General features: G+C 37.1%; 1 protein-coding gene across 1 annotated transcript; it reads right to left on the bottom strand.

The window, feature by feature from the left end:
• Positions 1–215: 215 nt before the first annotated feature.
• On the bottom strand, positions 216–18918 carry LOC149817588 (putative receptor-like protein kinase At2g42960). Its single transcript, XM_089985456.1, has 13 exons — positions 18838–18918; positions 17332–18063; positions 17009–17113; positions 16637–16759; positions 10002–10172; positions 9750–9879; positions 8977–9186; positions 5390–5479; positions 3997–4051; positions 3476–3583; positions 2162–2406; positions 1493–1649; positions 216–334 (listed from the first exon to the last, which is right to left on the bottom strand). Exons 2-13 carry the CDS (start codon positions 18000–18002, stop codon positions 216–218), a joined length of 2184 nt encoding a protein of 727 aa, XP_089841582.1. The 5' UTR covers positions 18003–18063; positions 18838–18918.
• Positions 18919–26078: the final 7160 nt, after the last annotated feature.

Genomic DNA, 26078 nt, shown 5'->3' with positions numbered 1-26078 from the left:
GTGCCAAAGGCTTATCTGGGTGTCCAACAATTTCCTGCTCCAATAACAGTAACTTCTTTAGTGGGGCCATTGGAGCAGGTCCATGGTCCACCTCTGACCTAGAAAACCCGCTACCAAGCTGGCTCCAACAAGTTTTAGTGGGGCAGGTAGTTGAGAATGAACAATTCCGGTCCCACTAAAAATTTGCTTCCACTCAATCAACGATATTGATAGAACTAAATGTCTAGATCATAGCGGATAAAGATCCCATCAGCAGGCGGATCCGATGACATCTCTTGATTGGAACCAGCTCCAATGAAAACATGCCCAAGGAACTCGAGTCCCCACTCGAATTCTGTGGAGTATAAAGCCAGATCCATTTAGACCATGTGTTGTCATTAATATTTAATAGTATAAGTATCCCCGAGACGTAGGTTATAGCATTAAAAAGTATTGAAGGACCAGGAATCAGACACCATGCATGTATATAAGAGCAAATTCATTTCCTTCATTAACAATAGCAAACCAATCAAGTTATTCAAAGAACCGAGCAAATTCTGTACATAGAGTTCAATGCCACTCCTGGAAAAAAGAAAAAAAAAAAACATACAAAATAGCTTCTTCCTCTTCAACATCCTTTACGACAAAAAAAAAAGACTCAAAAGAATTTCCCCTGCTATTGAGCTGGCTTCGCTCAATAGCAGGGAATTTCTCTTGCAAATCCACTAAGTAAGCCCACTACAACAGGAGTAGAAAAAAAATGTAAATTATAGGTTCTTATCCATTGACCAATTAGTCATTTGTCCAATGCTCACATTCTTCTACTCGCTGATCAAGAATCTGCATGGTCATTTCTGTCTGTGTCAGAGTTATCCCTCAGAACTTCAATCTTCATGCTTCCTGATCTGCATGGTCATTTCTGTCGGTGTCAGTTGTCCCTCAGAACTTCAATCTCCATGCTTCCTGCTTGAGTTCGTCGTTGCCTTCGATCCTGTGGACATTAAAGTTCATGTCAGTTTTTTAGTTTGATGGAGTTTAAGCTTACCATTTAACATTTACAGGGTTACGGAGTGAAAAGTCAGACAAGATACATATTGGATATGAAAAGCATATTGAAATTAACTTAGCACATGTATTTTATAAATGCATCATAAATTACAGTCTTTTCTTTTTGAAAGAGGTAAGATATTATTGATACTATAAAGTAGTAAAACCAATACAGCATTACAGGAACAGGTGATAAGAAATCACCTGAAATTGACAATCAACAGGTTTCAAAAACAGAAACAAAACAAAAACAGAAATTCACTGTCCTAATGTAGTGGGTCCAGAAAGTATCAAGACAAAACATCAGCAGATAAAGACATGCAGACGATCTTGAGAAAAGCAGATGAATTTGAATGTTCCGTAGACATGAGAGACCAGGGCCACCAAATGCAATGGAAGGTGTCCAACCTGCAAAAATGATGCACCTCTTGCAGAATGGATGAATTTATTCAGCTCCCCTTGCAACCTGCAAATATCTGAAACAGGTTGTCCATATTAGAGACAACAGCGGACATAATCCTTGCATGTGGAGGCTGGGACGCTAGTGACCTGTGAAGTAACCTAGAAGAGGCGCAGGTCGTGGTTAGCATGTAGACCACCACCGAGTAGCTGAACCGCTGATCCTGTCCAGTTTCCTTGAAAGTCAGCAACTAGCTGCTACCGGCTGAGAAAGCCAAAACAACAGTTGACCCAGTCCTTATTAAAAGGACCGAGTGTGGAAGCTTGTAGCCACTAAGAATCAGATCCAGCTTTGAATCCGAAGACCATAAAACACACATCCATAATTAACCACCCACGGGGCAGGACAGTCGCCCAAAATCATACACCCACACACGCACCCAAGTGCACCCACATTTACCAACACACACCCCACAGTCATACCCCCCCCCCTCCCCCCCTACACACACACACACACACATATCTCCATGACAGCCAACCAATTGCAGCTTGGTCAGACTAACATCGGCCAAAAAATTCCTCCGGCAAGTACTGAAACAACATATCCGACTCCATTACAACAGAAATCACATACAAGGCAATGGCAGCCAAAATTAGGTAGTGCCACCTGAACCAATTTGATGCTTCCCTATCCAGTCCGTGGACAGTCCCGGCCATTTAAGATGAGCTCTCGCACCAATTTCCCAGCATAATTGACAGTAAATGTCCTCCACATCAGTTGATTTCCCATGGAAAATACGGTTATTTCTTTCTGTCCAGACCATTCACCAAGCCGATAATACCCATGTGTGCCAAATGAATTTCCATCGAGTGCCCTTAAAGTTGATGTGTGGTGCAATGAGAACCTCTCTAGGGAATAGCAAGTCATTCCAATCATTGTAGACATCATTCCATGGCCCGTGTAATAAAATGCGGAAGAAACTACATTCCCAAAATAGGTGGGATGTAGATTATTCATCACAAAAACATAATGTGCAGCAGCTAGCAAGGTGAAGGCCTCTCTTCTTCAATTTGATGTCCGTATTGACCGCATCATATAGAATAAGCCATCCTATGAGTGATGCCCTTGGAGGGAGGCGTGCACCCCACAAGGTATGCTTACAGAACAAGGAGGTTGCTGGCGGTCCAAGAAAAATATACATTGATGAAGTAGAAAAATATTCATCACTAGTTAGAATCCAAGAAACCGAGTCCTCTCTAGGCGAAAAAGAGGATCCCGTTAAGAGAGCCATTAGAGCAGTCCATTGTTGCACAACCGGTTCCGAAGGCTCCCTTCGCAAAATAATATCCCATGAGGCCATCGTAGAGGACAAAAAATCACACACCTTGCCATATTTGTTTCCAGAGAGTTCATCAACCAAAGGATACAAATCTCTTAGTTTAAGATCCCCTAGCCAAAGCTCTTGCCAAAACAAAGTGTGGTTGCCACACCCTACTTTCACTCTAAACGCCTCATTAAATGAGTCTAACACCGTGATCCATCCTTTCCAAATTCCAGAACCCCTTATCCATTTGCAATTTTCAGTCCAATTCGAAGACCACCCCTCAAAGCCATACTTCTCTACAAAAATTTGACTAAAGGTACCCTCTTTTCTACAAATTCTCCAAATCCACTTAGCCATGAGTGCTTTATTGAACCTTCCCAAATTGAGAATTACCAAACCCCCAACATCCAAGGGTTTAGAGATAGCCGACCAATTCACTCCCGCCTTACATTGGACTTCCAATGTCCCATTCCAAATGAATTTTTGAAATAAGGAGTTGATTCTCTTCTTTACCTTTTTTGGAATTTTAAACATTTGAAGATAATGAATCACCGAGCAAGCAATATTGAAATGAACAAGGCTAATCATTCCCGCTCTAGAAAGAAATCGAGAGGCACAAGATTGGATCTTTCCACAAATTCGATCCTCCACCTCACTCCAATGAGCCTCACTAGAGGCCCCCAAATGTAAAGGTAGCCCCAAATATTTTTTCATAGGTAGGGTACCTGCTTCACAATTAAAGATAGAAGAAGCCAAATTTTGGGAGTCACCAGAAGGGTCATTAAACACCATTACTTGAGTCTTCCCCTCATTTATACAAAGGCCCGAGATTTCTGAAAAAAATTGAGAATAATCCACAAGTTCCACATGTTTTCCTCCGAAGCTTCCCCAAAAATCAAAAGGTCAACCACATATAAAAGATGTGAGATTGAGACTGAATCAGATAACTTACATCCCTTGAAAATTCCCACCCTTTCCACATTAGCAATCATGACCGAAAGGGCCTCCATAGCTATAATGAAAAGAGAGGTAGCGGACAACAGCCCCTCTATCCAATGCTTTCGTTTATTTCCAAATCCCATGTGTTGCATACAAACTAACAAAAATCACCAATCAAGGGAGTCAAAAGATTTTTCTAAATCAATTTTTAAAATGAAGGATCTCAAATCTGCAAGCTTAATGGAGCGGATAGTCTCATGAACAATGACACATGCATCATGTAGTCATCGGCCCAAAATGAACGCACTTTGGGAATCCGATATAAGACGCCCGATAATGCCCTTCAACCTTGATGCCAATACCTTTGAGATAATCATAAATAGAGTTCCCAGCAATGAAATGGGTCTAAATCTTCCAACTTCCTCGACATGCGATTTTTTAAGAATAAGGATAAGATTTTCACAAGATACCAAGATTTTCCCATGTACATAGAAGTCCGTCATCATTTGAAGCAATTCCCCATTAATACTATCCCACGTGTACTTTTAAAATTCAATAGGAAAGCCATCAACACCCGGTGTTTTTCTGTTAGGGAGAGACCAAATAGCCATTTTAAGCTCAACTAAGGAAAAGGCACTAGAAATCCCCGCCCTCTCTGATTCACTTAATGAATTGAAAGCCAAATTGGAGAGATCATAATCCGCAATGACAACATTGGAGAAATGCACCTTGAAGTAGTTGGTGACACATGGCAAAATATGGGAACCCTCCATTCTTACCCCATTTATGATCATAGAGGTAACCTCATTCATCCTTTTTCTCATGGAAGCACATTGATGAAAATAGTGAGAGTTCATTTCTTCCGATTTCAGCCAATGGGCCTTCGCTCGTTGTTTCCACTGCAAAAATCACGAACACGCCATTCTCCTATGAAATTAACGAGATTTTCCGTTTCTGCTTTAAGAGTATTGGCTTCCATCACGTCAATGCTAGTTTCCTCAAGTGATTGCAATCTAAGTAGATGAGCTACCCAAGCCTCCAACTCCTTGAATTTCACTACACTTTGATTTATTTCATTCGATAAGATTCCTTCTTACCAAACCTAGTTTTACATTGATTCTTTGTGCAGTCCAACCACTTATCAAGGAAGCAGAATTCCATCACTCATGCAGGAGATCCAAGAGTCCGGGATCTCTAAACCACCACATTTCCAGTTTGAATTTGCGACTCTTAAATGTGCTTCCTTCCCCCCATGATAACCAAATCATAGAGTGGTCAGACACCTCATTCAGATCCGCCGATGCCCGTATATCATGAAATTGCTGCACCATACTAAAAGAAACCAAGAACCGATCAAGCTTTCTCATAACCGGCGATGCACGCTTGTTGGACCGTGTAAATTTGGATCCATGCATGTGTAGGTCTGATAAGTGTGCATCTTCCATAAAAGTGGTGAAACACCTCTTGTTTCTTGTTCTCAATTGGGCGCGATTGAAGTTGCCCAACCGAAGGATAGATTTGAAATCCCCTCCAATGCACCAGTCCGATGAAGCACATGTCAAGTACCTCTTTGATCTCCCCCAATTCATCCCCATTTTTTTTTTGAGAATGGTCGTACAAGGTCCATATACAGCGGTTAAAAGAAACTTGTTAAGTATTCCCGTGCCTAAAAAGTGGACCGAAATAGAGTATTTTCCCACATGAACCATTGCACCATCAACACCCTCCTTCCATGCCATCAAAATGCCCCCGGAGCTTCCAACCGAAGGGCGAACCACAAACGAACAGCTCTGCCATATGCCATTCAAGAAAAAGCAATCTATTTCTGATAATTTAGTCTCTTGGATGCTAATCACATCAGTTTTTTTTTCCATGATAACATCGGTAAGAAAAACTTGTTTGGAATGGCCACCAAGACCGCGGGTGTTCCACATCATGATCTTCATGAGAAATAAATCTGACCTAGTCCCTACCCTTAATACACCACTTTATGCACGCAAGCTATCGCCCGACCTAGTCCTGGACCTCGTTAGGACCCGACTTCTAGCTATCCTGAATTCTGAAAGGACCGCCGACCTTGACGACGTTGCCAGCCTAAGGTTGATTGCAGCCAAGACTTTGCTTAAAGTATGCTCATCATGATCATATGAGATAACAGAGATGCCCAATGCGGCCCCATCACTGGTCGGTAGCTTTGATGCAGTCGTCGACGTGATGAACTCAACCATTGGTGGAGAAGACTGCCCAGTTACAGAATTATCTGACGTGCAGGGGAGTACCAAAATGGAAGTGTTACCTTGCAGCAGTAAAATTTCTGGGTGCTTGTTTCAGGCCACCACCTTCATGCGCTTCTCCAATCATCTTTCTCCATTGAATGCCTTACTATGTTGCTATTAACTTCTCCATTTTGTGTCTATAGCCTACTTTTTGACAATAAGAAACCTTGCTCCCTCATCGATGCAACTATTCACATGATTCATTTTGTGGAAGATCCCTAATTATTGCAACTCTTCACATGATTCATTTTGTAAACAATGTGTTACAAATTTGTCACCTGCATTGTCTTGACCAAGACCACTGTCTTGGTGCATTGCGTACTTCATTCTTCTTGACCAAATTCTTGGTTGATCCACCTTATCAAGCAGGCCTCTCGTAAAACTGCCCCTAAGCCAACATCATTTCCCTTGGTCAACACGTCTCTGTGCCATAACTATAGCTTATGTTATTGTTTCTCTGTACCTAAGGGCATCCTGCTGATGATTTTCTAAGATGCCAGCATCATGCTGCTGGCCATTCCTTGAACTGATTCCTCCTTGAATGTAGCAACAACCAAAGTATACTGATCTATCATTGAATTTTCAATTAGAAAAAGAACCTGATGAATCTTATTCCAGGAAGGTCACCACCTTTACTTTACTGCATAGGCATCACCAAACCAAGGGCAACAGCCTTTTAATGTCACAAGACTAAGATTTGTATTTTATCAAGGAGAGCCTGGGCAATGTGCACAATGCTTAGCAGTTTCTTATCAATTAAGAGATGTTAAAGACCAGCCAATACAAAATTCTCTAAAATGCTGCATAATTTCATCATCCAACAATCCTTCACATGAAAAGGGAAACTCAAAAAGGCCTTAATGGTAGAGTGGTAGTTGTTCAACTAAAAGAGTATTTGATTGATCAACCTTGGTCTAATGAATAAATTGGGATTTCCCACCCTCAAGTTTTGTGTTAGGTATCAGAGAACCTTGTTTATTAATTATCACTTGCATAAGAAATCCTATTCCTATTGCTCTTTGGCCGAGGACAGTCATTTTAAGCCACGACTAACAGACAGCCAATCATATTCAATATCTATAGAAACAAGTAGACCTATCAGTTTTCAGGTAGACTTTCAGAATGCTTAGGTATTCCAGGCCCATGCCCAATAAAAGTTACAAAACCTTGTCTGTTCATGTTATCACATAGGCAAATTGATTCCCTTGCAATAAATACCAAGAGTTCAACTTCTGATACTTTCCAGATAGAATTAGAATCTACTTTTGAGGCCATCAATATCATCACCTGCAAAATCCATGCTCCACCACATAGTAAATTGATTCTTGCAATAAATACCAAGAATTCAACTCCTGATACCTTTCTGATAGAATTAAAATCTAGTTTCAAGGCCATCCATATTGCCTGCTTCATCCATGCTCCAGAACACCCTAAGCTAATGCCATCTTACATATATTTTTTTTTTGCACTTTTTCCTCTTCATCTCATACCTCTGAGTTTATTGTGCACCCTGAGTAAGTTTCAGATAGTTTATTACATGATCATCATTCCCTTAACTGTTTTAGATTATAACTGTCTTAGATTATTACATGACCATCATTTTCTTAACTGTTTTAGACTAATCTTTCTTCCACTCTTCTTGTAGTCTGACAGTAGTATGAAACAAACAATGCAAGGAGAGGTTGAGACCTTTCTTCGATAATCCATGCAACATCTATCAATTTTCCAGCTCCAATCAGAAAAAAAGTCAGATTACTTCAAAAATCACCACAATTTGTCTTCTCACACTAAATTAACTGCATCAGGGTCGATCACCAGTCTATGGTTAGCTCCAGAAGGTTAAACTTTCCACATCTCCACCTCATTGCAGACTTAACAAAATTATTTTCTACCTGGACAGCTGATTTATTGGAGGAATAAAAGCATTCTCTACTTCTAAAGTTGATTGCGAGATGAACTAAAGAAACATCCTTTTTGCAATTACAAATTCAAGTACAGTTACTGGTCCAATGTCAGTACTAATGCAAGTAAAGCAGCATAAATTTGGGAAAAGAAAAGAGCCCGATAGTCTCTTCAATTCCTGTGTAGTATGTAACATTGCAAATTAGTTATGATTTATGAATAGCAGATAAGAAAAGGCATACACTGCTCTGATCAAACTTAACATCAGGTTTATAAACAAAATAAATAAATAAATACTACATATTTTCATAAAGGCTTACATATTTATCTGAATCAGAAAAAGATTAAAGTAAAATGACAGTGAAGCACACGAATTTGAAAGTTTTGAGTGATTCTCACTGTCGAGCATCAGATCCAAGCCTATCACTTGATACACAGACGTCATCCAACATGCAGTGAAGCACAATCATGTGATAATCTCCATTATTGAAATTTGACCAATGATAATAGTTGTTTCATGAATAGACACACAAAAAGAACCACGACATGATCCTAATGAATGAAAAGATTTACTTCACGGGGCATTGTAAAATGATTAATTCCTTATGCTGTTTTTCATAAAGTTATAACAAAAGAAATGGCATAATCTCATAACTTTGGATCATATAATACACACACATACACATACACATACTCTCTCTCTCTCTCTCTCTCTCTCTCTCTCTCTGAGACAAGTTACATTATAATACAGTGAAACTGGGTAATCCTTTTTTTTCTCATTTCTTTTTTCTAGTGGTTTAGGGGTTATGCAAAATCATAGTTACTAAGGCCATTTGTTGTGGGTCCCAGGTGCCTATGGGCCAGAGATGTTAGGTCAGAATCATTCGAATTAGAGACGCATTAGCACAGTAGACTTCTTCATATCAGAAAAAGAAAACAGAGAAACATTTTGTTTTGGAAAAATAATTACCTGTGTTATTCATGTTGAATTTGTGGCACTAGTTCCACTAAAGTAGTTTAGGCATGCATTTTAAGTGGTTAGGTAAGAACAGAATACTGTTTTTGGTTTTCCTTAAGTCACTTATTATGAGGAAGGGTAGGACACAAACCTCACGTAAAGGGAACTCCTCTGCTTCAAGCATGCGGACTACTTGGCCCATCTTTGGTCTCTTGTCAGAATCAGGATCAACACACCGCAATGCAGCCAAGAGGGCCCGCTTAAGGACCCGTGTTGGTGGCCTGGTCTCTATGTTTGGGTCCACCACTTCTTCAAAGCGTTTACTCCCCACCATCACTTTAAGCCAGTCCACAAGATTTACCTACAAGAACATACTTCACAGATGAAAATATTCAAGAAGAAAAGAGAACCATGGGTAGGTCTCGTAATTTCATGCAAGCAAGGTCTAAAAATTCTTTAGAAGACAAAATAGCTGCAGTGTTATTTAGATACACAAAACAGCAATTAGAAAGCATTTACCAATGATTCCTAAAACTGGTCAAACTGCTATGGGGTAATTTTTAAAGACAGGAATACCAAATAAAATGGTGAACTCATGGCATGTAAAATACATATCAATCTCGGGATATTTTTGATAGCTAATAAGGTAACAGAACATTGAGAAGGCGGGTTCCATTAATGCATTTTTGCATGTAATTAAAGGAAAAAGCCGCAAAACATCCACTTGGAAATTCAAGTGATTATGCTTGGTTTTTAAATGGTCATCATGAATGAACAGAAAATTTCTGTTAAATCCCAAAGCAATTGTCTTTCCCATCACTGAGCCTACCACTTCTGATATGACGCCTACAAGCCTAAGATGAAAATTGAAACGTTAAAACTCCTCAAAAAAACAAAAAAGGTTAAATTGCAACTTATCAATACCTCATTTGCAGGACGACCATAGTCAACAGGATCTCTACTAGTTATAGCCTCTAGTAACACTACACCAAAGCTGTAAATGTCACTTTTCTCATTCAAGAGTCCTGTATTTGCATATTCTGGAGCCACATAACTGGAGGGAAAAGCAGCAGGAGACATGGTCATTTCAATAAAATTTATAAAATAAGTCAACACTAAAAAAAACTAATCATGAAAAAGAATTAGTGTTGATAACAAAGAGTTATGGAAACTGACCCAAATGTCCCCATCACACGAGTTGTGATATGGCTCTTCCCAGCACCGAGAAGCTTTGCAAGTCCAAAATCGGATACCTTGGCATTGAATTCTTCATCAATCAATATATTGCTAGATTTAATATCTCGGTGCACAACCTTTGGCTCAATAGCCTCATGCAAGTATGAAAGCCTGCAAAAGAAATACAAAGGAAACAAAAACAAACACCTTTAAATGGCAGTCAAGAAAAAATTTAGGATATCTGTTGTAATGAAGTATACGGAAGAATCAAGAATGCAAATGCATTCACAATGTCCAACAATGGACTTTAGCACAAAAGCACAAAGAAGAAATCCACTAAGGGATAATATGAAAGGCCTTGTAACAAGGCTACACACATAAAATAAACACTCTTTTTATTAAAGAGGAGCTCATAAAAGCATAACATACACAAAGGGGGAAAGCCCCAATGTATACACTTCAAGAGACCACAAGGGGGCTCCCAATAGAGTCGTTGGGAGCCCCCAACGGTCACAAATGTGACCGTTGGGGGCCCCAACGACTCTATGGTGGGGCCCCCTATGTGGCTTCAAAAAAAGAAAAAGAAAAGAAAAGAAATACAAAAAAGAAAAGAAGAAAATAAATACCCCTATCGGGTATTATGTGAAATGACCATAATACCTTTATCGGGTATTATGGTGTATATATATATATATATATATATATATATATATATATATATATATATATATTAACACACCCCCTCAAACTTTACGGGGAGATGACCGAAAGTTTGCCAAGGAGAAACAAGAAGCGCGGAGCAGGAAGTGCTTTAGTAAAAAAGTTTGCGAGCTGATATTCGGATGTGACGTATGGCAGTGTAACTGTCCCACGAAGATACTCATCACGAACATAGTGACAGTCCATTTCTATATGTTTGGTCCGCTCATGGAAGGTATGATTGTTGGTAATATAGATGGCACTTTTGTTGTCATAGCAAAACTTCGAGGCACCGGAAATTTCAACTCCCATGTCTTGAAGAAGACTTTGAAGCCACACAAGTTCCATTGTAGTGGTTGACATAGCTCGGTACTCAGCCTCAGTAGATGATAAGGAGACTTTTTGTTATTTCTTGCATCTCCAAGCAATTAGCAAATCTCCTAAAAAGACACAAAAACCAGTAGTTGAAATTCTATCATTTGGGTTTCCTCCCCAATCAACATCAGTATAGGCAAGTAAATTTAATGAAGAGAGTGAGGATAGAAATAGCCCTTTAGTTAGAGTGTTTTTGATGTAGCGAATAATCTGAAGCACGACACTCATATGCACAATTGTAGGAGCATGCTGGAATTGGCTAGCAGAGTGAACAACGTGAGCGATGTCTGACCTAGTGATGGTCAGACAGGTGAGAGATGCAATGAGTTGTCTGTAGGGTGTAGGATCATCCAGTAGAACCCCATCCTCTAACCGTAGTTTAGCGTTGATAACCTCTAGAGTCTCCACCTTTTTTGTCATCTGAAATTCCAGATTTGGAACATATATCTGCAGCAAGCTTCATCTGTGATAATATATACCCTCGAGGAGAGTATGCAACTTCAATGCCAAGAAAATATCTGAGAAAACCTAAATCAGACATATCAAAGTTATCTTTTAACATATTTTTAACATCAATAATACCACTTTCATTAAGCCCTTTCCTATTTGCTATAGTGATGGATGAGCTTACGAGATCAATTCAAGAAAATGTGTTGTGATGTATGTTGTTTGCTGATGATATTGTTTTGATTGATGAGTCTAGAGTTGGGGTTAATGCTAAGTTAGAATTATGGAGACAGACATTGGAAGCAAGAGGTTTTAAGTTGAGTAAGAGTAAGACAAAATATATGGAATGTCGGTTTAGTAAGCTACGAAGTAGTGATGGGAGTGTAGTGAAGCTTGGTGAGCAAGAAATATCGGTGGATGCTTGTTTTAAATATTTGGGATCTATCATTCAAAAGTATGGAGAAATTGATGAAGATGTAAATCATAGGACAAAGGTTGGGTGGATGAAATGGAAAAGTGCAACTGGAGTGTTGTGCGTTCATAGAATGTCATTGCGGTTGAAGGGAAAGTTTTATAGGATGACAATTAGGCCCACTTTACTATATGGTACGGAATGTTGGGCTGCCAAGAGACATCATATTCAAAAAATGAGTGTAGCTGAGATGCGTATGCTTAGATGGATGTGTGGAAATACAATAAAAGATAAGATTCTGAACGAGGAGATACGTAAGAAGGTAGGCGTTGCATCCATTGAAAATAAGACGAGAGAGAATCGTTTACGGTGGTTTGGACATATTCGGCGAAGGCCTAATGATGCTCCAGTTAGAAGGATGGAGAAATGGGAAAATATATTAGTTAAAAGAGGTTGGGGTAGGCCTAAGAAGACTTGGATGGAAATTATAAGAAAGGATATGAATGCTTTGAACCTCACCGAGGACATGACATTGGATAGAAATGATTGGAGGAGAAGGATTCATGTGGAAGACCCAAAATGATTTTCTTTGTAGGTTCATATCGCTGACCCCAATTGTTTTGGGATGAAGGCGTAGTTGTTGTTGTTGTTTTTGTTGTTGTTGTTGTTGTAATAATACACTTTCATCATTGCACGTGATGATCATATCATCAACATAAAGTAAAAGAATAACAATATTATTACCTGCACTTTTAACAAAGAGAGCAGTGTCAGTATAACAAGAACGAAATCCCAACTTAATCATGATAACACTAAATCTATCATATCAAGCCTTAGGGGCTTGTTTAAGACCATATAAAGCTTTTAATAATTTAAGAGTTTGACCTTGTTCATGAGTAATTCCCGACGGAGGGTCCATATATACTTCTTCATTTAATTGTCCATTAAGAAAGTCATTTTTAATATCTAATTAGAATATAGGTTATTTCTTAGATGATGCTACAACAATTAGGGTGTGGACACTAGTCATTCGAGCAACAGGAGCAAAAGTCTCCTCATAGTCAATGTCGTATTCTTATGAGTATCCCTTAGCCACTAATCTTGCTTTATATCGTTCTAAGAAACCATCATTTTTTGTCTTAACTTTATAAACCCAATGACATCCAATAGCTTTTTTATTTGGAGGAAGTAGAACTGTTTCCCAAGTTTTAGCCTTCTTTAAGGCATCTAGTTATACCCTCATTGCTTCAATCCAATGCGATATATTTTTGCTTGATTATAATGAGAAGACTCATAGTATGAATGTAAGGCTATTAGACAAGCTCTATAATTTGGTGAGAGAGATTCATATGAAACAAACCTATTAGGTGGAATTGATTCTCTAGAGGAGCGCCTAAGTGAAGTTTCTTCTAGAGGTTCATTAAGCCGCAAGAATTTTTCTAAAGCACTAATAGGTTTTTCTTGCTCACACCGGGTGTAAACATGTAGATTGTCACTATTAGTTGGTGATGTTTCAATATTATGTGTATCTTCTAATATTTCTGAATGACTTAAAGTTTCACCATGTATATCTTCTGAAAAATCATTTAAAAACATATATTCGATTTCATTTTGTTTGTCTAATATTTCAAATCCGTTCTCATCTTCTAGAAATGTCACATCTTTTGAGATATATAACTTATTGTTTTTATAATCAAAACATCTATAACCCTTTTGATTTTCACCATATCCCAAGAATACACATTCAATAGCCTTTGGTGATAATTTATCTCCTTTATGTAACAAAACAAAGCATTTACATCCAAAAATACGAAGACAATTGAAATCAGGTGTAATTTTAAGAAGTTTTTCATAAGGAGAGATATTATTTAATTTTGAGGACGACATTCGATTGATTAGGTAAGTAGAGGTTAACACGGCTTCGGCCCAAAAAATTTTAGGAATATTTTTAGAAATAAGTAATGATCTAGTGGTTTCTAAGATATGCCTATGTTTTCTTTCTGCTAGACCGTTTTGTTGTGGAATTCTTGGACATGATCTTTGATGACAAATGTCATATTGTTTTAAATATGTTTGAAATTCATTTGATAGGTATTCTCCTCCGGAGTCCGATCTAAGAATGGATATGTGACTTTGAAATTGATTTTGAATTTTTGCACAAAATTCTTTAAAAAAATGTAAGGACTTCCGATTTAAGATTAAGAAAATAAATTCATACATATCTAGTATAATCATCAATAAAGGTCACATAATATGAATAACCACCTTTAGATAGAACCGGAGATGGTCCCCACACATCGGAATGCACTAATTCAAAAGGTCTAGTTGAAATAAAGGTTCTTATAGGAAATGGAATAGACTTTATTTTTCCAAAAATGCAATCTTTGCAATTGATATCTTTTTCTTTACAAAACTTATTTCTAAAAGGAAAAAAATACATTTTAGAATAACTTGGATGTCCAAGTCTTTTATACAAAGTTTCAATACTTTTATCTTGAACATAAATACAAAAAAAGTTTGTAGGGAGTTGTCAAGTGATCCATGTAGTAAAGAACTCTCTTTCTATGGCCTTACCCAATCCGCTTTCCAGACTGAAGATCCTGCACAAAGCACCCTTGAGATAAGAAAGATATTTCACATCCATGGTCGGCAATTTGGGAAACGAAAAAAAGGTTGAGATTTAGTTTAGGAACTATTCTTACTTTTAGAACAAAAAAAATTTGAAAATTTTTAGGATCAAGAGTTCCAATTCCATTTATTATGAGAAAAGTTTCATCGGACGTCGAGACACAAGAAATTTTTGAATTGGTGCATATGTTGGTTAAAGCATTTTCATGGAGAGTCATGTGAAAAGAAGCTCCAAAATCTAAAATTCAAGAATACGCACTAGGAGGTGATGAAGAAGCAATGGAGGCACCGGAGGTGGAGGAAGTAGCTTTTAAGATTTGTTGGAGAGCCATGGATATTTGACCAAGAGTGTCCTTGAGATCTCCGTTTTTGCCTTCATCTTCTTTAGTGGAGGATTCCTCAACGGAAGCCACCTTAGGCTTGAAAGTCCCATTTAATTTTGGGCATGTAGGTTTAATATGTCCCAGCTCATAATAATGATGACATATGATCATCTTCCTTCCACCATTCTATTGTTTTCCAAAATGAGGTGGCTTGTATATTTTAACATGATTGTCGGGTTTAGATATGGCAAAAACTTTATCCATGCTTTTACTCATGCCATGCCGAGTCTCTTCTTGAGTAATTTCGGCAAGGACATCCTCTAAAGGAGGAAGAGTGGATCTACGAAGGAGTGAGAATCTCACTTGTTCAATTTCGGGACGAAGCCCAAATAAAAATTGAAACAATCTATCTTGTTCCATTTGTTTTTGTCTAAACTCAACATCCTCCATAGCCACCCATTTAGGCTCTAAAAGAGTCAATTCATCCCACAAAGGATTTAGAACACTATAGTAATCTTGGGTGCTCATATCCCCTTGGTTTGTAGTTCTAACTTTCTCTTGCAAGAAGTAGGCTCTTGCAAGATCTTTTGGGGTATACATACCCTTCATAAAAAACCAAGCTTCATTGGCTCGGCGAAATTTTGCAATATTGGCACATACCTTTAGTTCAACATTATTCATAAACCATGCTAGGATTTTTGCATGGTTTCTCTCCCAATCTTCCACTTGTCGTTGATGGTCTTCTATTGCTTTGAGGCGAGCATTTCCCTCAAGAGATTTTTCTTGACCTCCTTCCATTTTTGTGAGCTTAAGTTGAGGTTCTGGAACGATCCCCATTACATAACCCTAAAGCTTCTTTCCTTTGAGATTATTTTTCATTGTGGATGCCTACATCATGTAATTTTTTCCATTGAGCTTGAATGATAGGTCGATCTTGGTCTCCATTGCTTCAATAAGAGAATATGTAAAAGTGGAGAGAGAGACAAGAATTTCACCTTTGAAGAATCAGATGGCTTTGATACCATGTAATGAAGTATGCAGAAGAATCAAGAATGCAAATACATTCACAATGTCCAACAATAGACTTTAGCACAAAGGCACAAAGAAGAAATCCACCAAAGGATAATACGAAATACCTTGTAACAAGGCTACACACATAAAATAAACACTCTTTATTAAAGAGGAGCTCATAAAAGCATAACATACACAAAGGGGGAAAGCTCCTATTTATACACTTCAAGGGACCACAAGGGGGCTCCCAATAGAGTCATTGGGAGCCCCCAACGGTCACATTTGAGACCATTGGGGGGCCCAACGATTCTATGGTGGGCCCCCCTATGTGGCTTCAAAAAAATAAAAATAAAAAATAAAAACAGAAAAGAAAAGAAATACAAAAAAGAAAAGAAAAAAATAAATACCCTTATCGGGTATTATGTGAAATGACCATAATACCCTTATCAGGTATTATGGTGTATTTGAAGATATATATATATATATATATATATATATATATATATATATATATATATATATATATTAATACATATATTTTAACAATCTGCATCTAACAAACAAAATTTTGTCATCAAATTAGAAAGAAAAAATAGCATGACCTCCCAGTAACTTTGACTGTCAGAAACCACATGTTGATTATAAGTTTTTCCTTTTTCCTAGGGAAGAAAGAATAACCTAACCATGTCATTCCACTGCATGAACAAACAATTTGAACTGCTACTTCTAAGTGGACTTACGCTTTAGCAGTACCAAGTATGACTTTCATGCGAGCTTCCCAAGTAAGAAAGCCTCTCTGGCGCATGGCTCCATGCAGCCACTGCTCTAGGTTTCCATTGTTGACATATTCATAGACCAGCATTCTGAGAAAATCATATGGATATAATGAAGTAAAGTCAAATGACATATTGAAATTGAAACATAATTCAGTGTCTTGTACTATTTATAGATGAGAGATTGCTAGTCCTGGTGAAGGTGTTTGTCTGATACATGTCATAACCAGATCAATGTTGGCAACTTAGCATAAGTAAATGTGATGGAACTTGGAAGCAATTCCATTGCAAGAGCAGTAGAGAGAGAGAGAGAGAGAGAGAGAGAGAGAGATCACATACCTGTGAATTCCTTCCACACAGTATCCAAGAAGCCGGACTAGATTTTTGTGCCTGACATGACCAATCGCTTCCACTTCCACTCTGAATTCTTTTTCTGCTTGACCCCTACAAAACATCCAACATAAATCCTTTAAAATAAAAGAGCGAAATTGAGGACCAATTGCTGATTTTGAGAAATGGTAGATGAAGATACATCATTATATTCAATTTAGATAACTAAAGACCCTAGATACCAACATCAACAAGAATGTCAAGAAGCTATTTCTTTGTAAATCAAAACTAAGAAAAGAGGAAATTGCAGCAAAGAGATAGTGTTAACTTACAAGTTGTTCAGGAGTTTCTTTACAGCTACTGGAGCTCCATTGATCAGCTGACCACGGTAGACAACACCATAGCCACCTTCCCCAAGCACATTATCTTTAGAAAAGCGATACGTTGCAAGTTCTAGGTCTCTCAAAGTAAACCAATGGCCCCAACCCAGATGGGAGAATTCTGGCAACCCACTTAAAGGTGAAGGAGCAGTGATAGGGTATGAGGAAGCGCCTCTGCAAATAGTAACTGTCCCCGAGCTCCCTTCATCACCTGACTGTGATGCACAATCCTTGTCTATGTGATGAAACGAACCTGACTGGCTGCTATTATCTGCATTTTTCATTTTACCAACGCCAACATGGACCATAACCCTGTCAGAATCTTTATCACTAGATTTGTCATGGATGGTGAGCAGAATCCCATTGCTAGGAGCGAAGCCATGAGCTGCTACTTGCTCCACCCTCACCTCTTTGATCTCTTTCGAGATGGCTGGTATCTGGCCTTGTGGGAAATGATCGATTGTCGTTCTTGACTTCTTTCGAGAAGTAAGCCAGATGGATAGGACAACAAGGATCAACACGATGAAGACTCCCACAGAAATTCCAATTAGAACCCAAATTTTGAGGCCTAGAACAGGCGTTTTTTGAGACAGATGATTATTGAGAGTTCCACCAGACGACATTTTCTTAATTGCCAAGGTACCCAAATGATGTCATTCAAGCATCCCAAAATAATCAACAATGCTGGAAAACAAAGTCAACCAAAAAAGACGTATAATCCACAAGGCAAACCGACTACAATTGTTCATGAATGGTAAAGAACATCAAAAGATTTGCAGTCTTAACATGTACCAGCTTGATAACAGATTTATGGTACCACAGGTAGAGCAAAAACTCGTACAGAAACTGCAGAGACACATTGTAATCAAGGGACCAACAGCAGTTATTTGGACACAAAGCAGGTATATGGACTCCATTCCATCCATTTTCCACCTTTTAACGTCTGAGGAAAAGATTGAACCCCATTTAATTTCTCCTCTTCAGACTCTTGACGCTCTATAGATTCCCACCTCACATTGATCCTTCACACGCATTCCAGGATTCAATCCTTCCATAACCTTATATGATCCCTAACACGATTCGCTCAGACCAAACAAACTGTAACTCAATCCTTCCATAACCTTGTATGATCCATAACACGATTCGCTCAGATCAAACAAATTACAGTTTTGCGCACTTATAACCCATTTTCACAAATCTACAACTTCCATCGGACCCCAAATTTCTCCAGAACAGGAACAAACCATTGTTGAAAAACAAGCAAAAGAAAGGATAGGAATAACACCAACAAAATAAAGCACATAAAGAAATGAAGACCAAATCAAAATTGCAACCAACAGCCCATGTAGAAAATTACACACTTGCACCAAAAAGGAGAAAAGGAAGAAGAAAAGAGAAGAATGTGAAGAGAAGAAAAGGAATATAACAAGTTCTTCGTTCCTATTTCTTTTGCCATACCTGGTTTGCTTGATCTCCTCCCAGCGCCCTTCTCCTGAAAACCAAACACTTGGAGACAAATCCCCCCAGATCAGGATCTCCCACTCAGAAAACAACCCCAGAGCAAGATGAAATAAACCCAACACAGCGACCCCTGATCAACCCCATTTCCAAGAAACCCACCAAGGACTGGTGGTAGCTCAGGTGGAGCTTTTGCTAAAAACCCAATGTGGGCCAACTGGGTACCTGAATCTGTGCTGGACTGTACCTTTGTCAACCCCCCCAAAAGCCCAAATGTTGATCCCAGACCCAACCCTTCTGCACCACCAACAATCTTTGTGTGATGCAGTGACGGATATTGGGTCATGGAGGGATGGAATGAAGAGAAGGGAAAAAAGAAGGGACAGAAGGGAAGGAAAGAGATGAGTTATTATCAGTGGTAGGTACTAGGTACAATGACCCCTCCCTTCTAGGGAATGGAACAACAGTAAGTCACAAGCATGAAGGAGGAGTTTATTTCTGGTTTTCACAGAGAATGAATAAAATATGGTTGTCATTGCTTTAGAAGATGACTGATTAACAGAATCTTTGGAAGCAATGGGTTGGTTCTTACTGGATTTCTTTCTTTCTTCCCTTTTTTGTGAGTTTTCATTTTCCTGGTTTTGGTTGGGTTTGGATTAAACTTAAAGAGCAAAACAAGCAAAAAAGGAGAGAGAGAGGGTTAAGTCAAACAGCTCAAGGGACAGACTGGAAACCAAATCCATGATTTTAAATTGACCAAATTTCATTGTTGCCTTTGCTGCTGCTTTTTTTTGCAGTGGCTTTATAGGTTGTTTCTCTTGAATACCACCCTTGATATTGAATGTTTTCACAAGGCTACCACCTTCTCCTGCGGTGCAACGCTAACGAGACTCAACATGGATGATTTTAGCAGTGTGCTCACTGCAGCTTCTCTCAGAGGCAGAGGAGCCAAAATGATCAAACTGTACCCTGTCAGTCACAAAGGGATGGATGATCACTAGCTTATTAGCAATTGCCACGTCTTGAAAAACATAATTCTCAAAGATAGATGGTGACAAGAATTTCTGCATTATGCCGTCATCATGTTCATAAATGGTTATGAAGGGTTAGTGCTTTGGTGGGTAGTCGCATGGTGATTGCCAAACAAGTCAAACTCGGAGTTCTATCATGTATAATTAATTCTTCGTGGTTGCGCAGGACAGTTGAGCAACTGTGCTTATGGAGATCACGCTCAGAGATGTAAGCGGTTTGGATTCAGGTTGGAAATAGTCAAAATACCAAATCCAAATGATTAGATGTTCTCGGATTAGGATTTGAATTCAGTTTCTCAACAAACATTTACTGTTAATTTTGATTTGAAAAAATATTTGATTTTCTGACAACCACCTTTCTTTAACAAACTCTCATAATAGACATTTCCATCTTAATTCCTCTTACAACATAATTTTTTTCTAATATCTTGTTATCATTGAAAATTTTACTTTTGCAAGTTAAACTGTATTTTAAAAAGTTTTGAAAATAACTCACCTCTATTTTTAAAATGCAGGATAATTTTGAAAAATGAGACTCGTCTGTTGATACGAGGTTCAACCATTCCTGGCGCCATAATCAGGGATAATTGAACCAAAAATCAATCATGTGCTTTGCTATGCTCAACTTGTTTAAATCGTGTATTATTTCCTAAATGCACAAAAAATCAGGCATGTGCTATGACTTAGAAAAAAATTTGACTGAAAATCATGATGTATGCTTCAAAGATTTGAAATACTTGAAAAATTCTTAGAAAAAATGACACTTTGAACATCGTGAATCATGGTGAAAGCATCTTTCTGAGGAAAAGGGAATGTCGATTTCTGAGAAATCCAAGTGTTTTAAGAAAATCGATTTCTGAAGAATTTTAAATAACTTTAAAAAAACTTGATTTCTCTGAATTCGAACTTTGAAATAGAGAATATGGAAACTTGGAAAATCGTGAATTATACTTAAAAAAGTGTTTGGAAAATCCTTGAAAAATCAAGGGTTTTGAGAAAATCAGTTTCTAAGAAAGCCTTGGAAAATTTTGAAAATGAATCAATTTTTCTGAAATAGAATTAGAAAAATAAATCAAAAAAAGGGCGTGTGGCCCTATGAAATACTTTCATGATGCAATCTAACCCTAAATGATGTATGAATGCTATTTTGAGAAAACATTTTCTGAAGAACTTTTAAGAAAAATATTTGAAAAATAAAGTTTGTGTTTTATAGAATTTCAATTGATTAAATTCGCTACATATCCCTGACTGTGGCCACAGATATGGATTGAATATAACTCATTTGATTCTAAAAGGAGAAAAACATTTATATAAAACAGTAAACTATATGCAACGCAAATTCTATTCTAAGCAGGAAAAGTAAATTTTTATTCTAAATTTATAATTAATTTACATCATTAATTAAATTAAATTAAAAAAATAAAAGAAAATACAATCTTGAATGTCTCTGCAAAACTAGCAAACTTGTTGGTTGAGATATGTTGGTTTTTCTAAATTTATCCCATAATATCTAGAAATTGAGAGATTTATCCAGATATAAGCCTTTTTCTATGCTTTTCTAAGATAAACATAATAAAAGATGATATAAAATTGAATAAATAATAAAGATAAATAATTTTAAAATTCAAAATTTTGAGAAAAATGATAAAAATGCCCCTGAAAACAAAACTATGGCCTTGAAATCAGTGTTTTCAGAAAAGATTTTTGTAAAACTTTTAATTTAGGGCTCAAATAAATTCAAATAAACACCAAAACGGACATAGAGAACCCAAACATGATTAAAAACATGATCAAAGCCTAAAAATATAAAAATATTTCTAAAAAAAATGAAATATCATGAAAATAGCAACTTTTTCTAATGTTTTACTCGAATCGAAACTCCGCGGGCACCCTATTTTCATGATTTAACTAAATAATATATCAAATAAATGCAAAAAATAATGAAAATCGACATGGATAGTCCTGAGAATCCTAAAATTAAACTGAAATTGAAAAAAAAGAATTTTTGAGATTATTCTAATACAAGAATTGAATAAAAATGAGAAAAACAAGTGATTTTACATGTAGTCACGAACCTATCACAGTGTCAGACCTGATTCGGATATCAATTCACCATAGAAATTTATAAAATTTTACATGGAGATAGTAGACAGATATACAAATAAAAATCAAATTACAGATTTGGAATACGATCTCCGGTTAGGGAGATACGATTCTGACAATATACGCTAAATCCCGACGAATATATCTCAGTTCAAAAACAGGAAGTTATGATATTAAATCAGGAAAAAATATCAAAATAGTATGTAAAATCGTGAAATTTTAACAGAAAACAAAGGACATGCAGATGAGTTCATAGCTTTTTTCGGATCGAGAATGCGATCTTCGATTAGAGAGATACGATTCTGGCAAGTTAGCCCGGGGCTCGAACAAGGCATATCAGCATGACAGAAACAGATTCTGATTTCTAACAAATTAAAAATAGCAAACTACCATGGAAAATATGAAATTTCTACAGAATACAGTAGACATCCCAATGAACACACTGCAACTTACGGATCGTCTATCTGATCTCTGACGAAGGAGATATGACCTCGACAACCAAACCCTAATTCTGTATAGCGTTTTCACGGTGCAGAAATTAGGTTTCAGTGTCTGATTTTTTTAACATAGATACCGAATTCAAAATAATCCAAAATTTTCATAAAGGATCACCAACACATACATGAATCAACTCTAAAAAAATCAGAATTTATGTAGAAATATGTAAACCAATGATTCAAGATACTGGAACAAAATGTAACAACGACACTCAAACAGACCTACAATATGACACGTTTGCATTTGAAACCTCAGGTTAACACTACAACACTTTCGACTTTGCATCAGAAGTCAGAGCGGTCAGCAGTGTTCAAACATATCAAAAGGGTGATTAGAGCATATCACCTAGATGAACCATCAGGATTAGATCCAATATAGAACTAATTATGGCGAACAAGAGGTGTTTATGAAAAATATGCAGGAGCTGACAGTGAAATGGTCATATATGGAAAAAATAGTTGTACACCAGATATATGATGCATTGTGTTGTGTATGTAATGAAGGAACGTAGTGCACGAATGAATGTTATGCATAGAACTGATGTTGTGAATACAAATGCAAAGGCCAATTATGAAGTAAAAGCAAAATGCAGATGCAACGTGAATAAGAGGATGCACGGTGCATTAAATTGAAGAGGCATAAATGAAAAGAAATACAAAACAACAAATGAGATGGATCTAAGGTAATTACATGTAAAATGCAGAAACAAGAGAATACCAAATTTAAGGAACAAATATTCAACAATATACATAAGGCAAGAGAAATTCGATAACAAATTGCAAAAGAAAATTAACAAAATGTTGGAATAGAAACATTTCAGTGATATTGCCATGTGCAAGTCGATACTGCTATACGCAAATTGGCACTACAAGGAGGTTTGCTGTTAAAATAATAAAGAAGAAACCAGAGAATTGTAAAAAAAAAAACAGAAAGGAAAGAGGAGAGTGCGTAAGAAGATAAGAAAAGAAAAATAGAGAAAGGGGAAGTAGAGAGATTTACTCACGGCTGATTGATTGAATGGTAGTGGTGCTTCCTCTAGGTGTTGAAGATGGATCAGACTTTTTCAATCGACCAAAAGAAAAACTAGAGAAAAAGAGGGGGAAAAAAGGGAGAAGAGGAAGAGGAAGAAGGAGAAGAGGGGGGAAAGGGAAGAGGATGCGTAGAGAGGAATGCATGAGCTTGGTGGGGTGAAGACAGATCATCAATCAGAGAGGGTGGAAGGGTAAAGGCGGATGAAGAGGTGGTCGACCCTTGCGGTTTCTTTTATAAAAAGAAGTTGTTAGGATTTTTTCAAAGGTGGTCCTCCAATTTCCAAGAACTTTCATAAATAAGGTTTAAAAGAGGAAAGTTTTAAAAAATGAGGGTAGAGCCCCTTTTCTAAAAGTTTTTCTTTTAAGTTTTTGAAAGAAAACCTTAAAAATATGAGAAGGAGAGGATCCAGATGAGATTTTTAAGAAGTTTTGTAAGATATTTGTTTTTGAAATTCGAGGTTTTTACGAAAATGAGGTTTTATGACAATACATGGTTTAATTTCAAAAACTGAGTTTCAAAAATGGATCTGGATTTGGAGGTTTTTAATAAAAATTCGAGTCTGAATCTTGAAATTTAGGAAACAAAATAAGTGAATCCAAATGGATACTGGATGAAATGTCTGAACCATTTAGAAAATTGTTTTTTGTATTTTTGAATTTTACAAAATGGAAAATCAAACTCAAAATTGGATTTGGATATTTGATCAGGATCTGAAATTGGGTCAGATGTAGGAAATGAGATTGGATTTCGGATCTTTAACCAATGAATCTGAGAAATGAATGAAAATTGACACAATCGCCCTTCTGAATATCTCAGAAGGTGAATGTATAGGGGCAAAAGGGGATTTTTTGAATTTTTTGAAAAATTTAAGGTGTTCACACTTAGCTTCTGTTGCCTTATGTCTTCCCTACGGATCAGCAAGGGCTGGGTCCCCTGTCGTTCTTTGCCACCCTCTGTAGCTTCTATAGGTCGGCAGGGGCGAAGCCCCTGCCTCTGCCTCCCTTAATGAATGCCAGGTTGGGTCCGGCTCACAGATGAGTCCGCCCGCCCCTCCAGTTTTCTTTCAAATGGTTAATTGATTACCTTTTTCGCAGTTGGCGCAACAGAGAATGCTCGTACCTGTGTCGGTTCTGAGGTACGAGTCTTCTCTTTTGAATATGAGTGAGAAATCGAATGTCGGTTCTATTCTATGCAAGATTTAGACATAAAATCCATGGAAAAATGAGTAGATCCATATGTCTACTCTATAATACATGAGAGATCCTCATCCATGTGTTTATTTTCAATTTCTTTCACCCTTTTTACAATAAATTTCTATGTATGTTTCTTTTATGTCAAAACAGAATTTATTTCATGATAGAATAGCTTGTGATTATGGTTGTGTTATGGTATTACTGATTCTCATAGATGTGCCTTTGACTCCTTTCATTCTTATGAAAATAAAATTCTGTACATGCTTAGTTTTATGCAAAAACAGAGTTTATGTTATGATAAAGATAGCTGGTTATGTATTGGCATCATGATAAAATCGATCCCCATGGATCGGTTCTTGATTCTCTTTATCGTTTCAAATATAAATCTGTATATATAGACATGCATATATTCGTCTAGATGTAATATGCATATGTTGAATGCATGAATTCATCTAAGTATAATATGCAAACATGCAAGTGGAATGCATATGTTGCCTATAAGTCTTGTGGGAATTATGTGTATACTGGTACATGCATACTAGTGTTAATCATGCCTAATGCCTACACTTGAAGTCACATATGCACCCAAGTGAATACAGGGGTCCTTAAATCTGGATATGCATGTGTACTACAAGTTTGATAGCATAAATTTGTTTACTAATGAATATATATATATTATTTGTATTGTGTGATGCCCGTTGTAGATTCCAGATTTTTACCTGCTTATGATTAACACGTTTTGCGTGATCAATATTCTAAGGCAATGTTATTACATGGGTATTTTGTGAATATGTATCAATGTGAATTGTTAGGTCATGTTGCATATATATAGTTACACAAGTAGTCACATGTGTAAAAAGACTTATGAATGAAGGTTTGCATGTGATGTGAGTATGTGAATTAAAAACATGCATTCGATATGAGTGAATGCATTAAATGAAAACATGCACTTGATATAGTTGCACATGAATTAAGTAAATACATGCTAATGAATATTGTTGTTTCATACGCATGATAAAGGTTTGCATATATGGATGTGCATTTAGAAAGTATGTGGTTTATTTCCTATATGACATGTTGGATATGAATGCATGCTTGTTAACATGTTATGGCAAAGATTGTTTTGGTACATGTGTATACATGATATGAATGTGTGCTGCCTTGAAATTCAATTTCTAGACCCGGGTTATGTTCATGTGTGTGGATGTTAACATATGTTATGAATGAACATTTTCATGTGCCTACATTTATGGGACATGTTTAATTATCGTGCATTTATGGATTGGTTTCAAGTGCATGTGCATACATGAAATCGATGTGTGTTTATCATGTACAATCTTGGATAAATGTTCTCATGTACTTATGAATCATGAATGAATGCATG

The sequence above is a fragment of the Nuphar pumila genome, chromosome 13, assembly GCF_984573655.1.
Source record: "Nuphar pumila chromosome 13, dmNupPumi1.hap1.1, whole genome shotgun sequence".
Classification (NCBI taxonomy): domain Eukaryota; kingdom Viridiplantae; phylum Streptophyta; class Magnoliopsida; order Nymphaeales; family Nymphaeaceae; genus Nuphar; species Nuphar pumila.
This window is presented reverse-complemented; position numbering and strand designations above follow the sequence as displayed.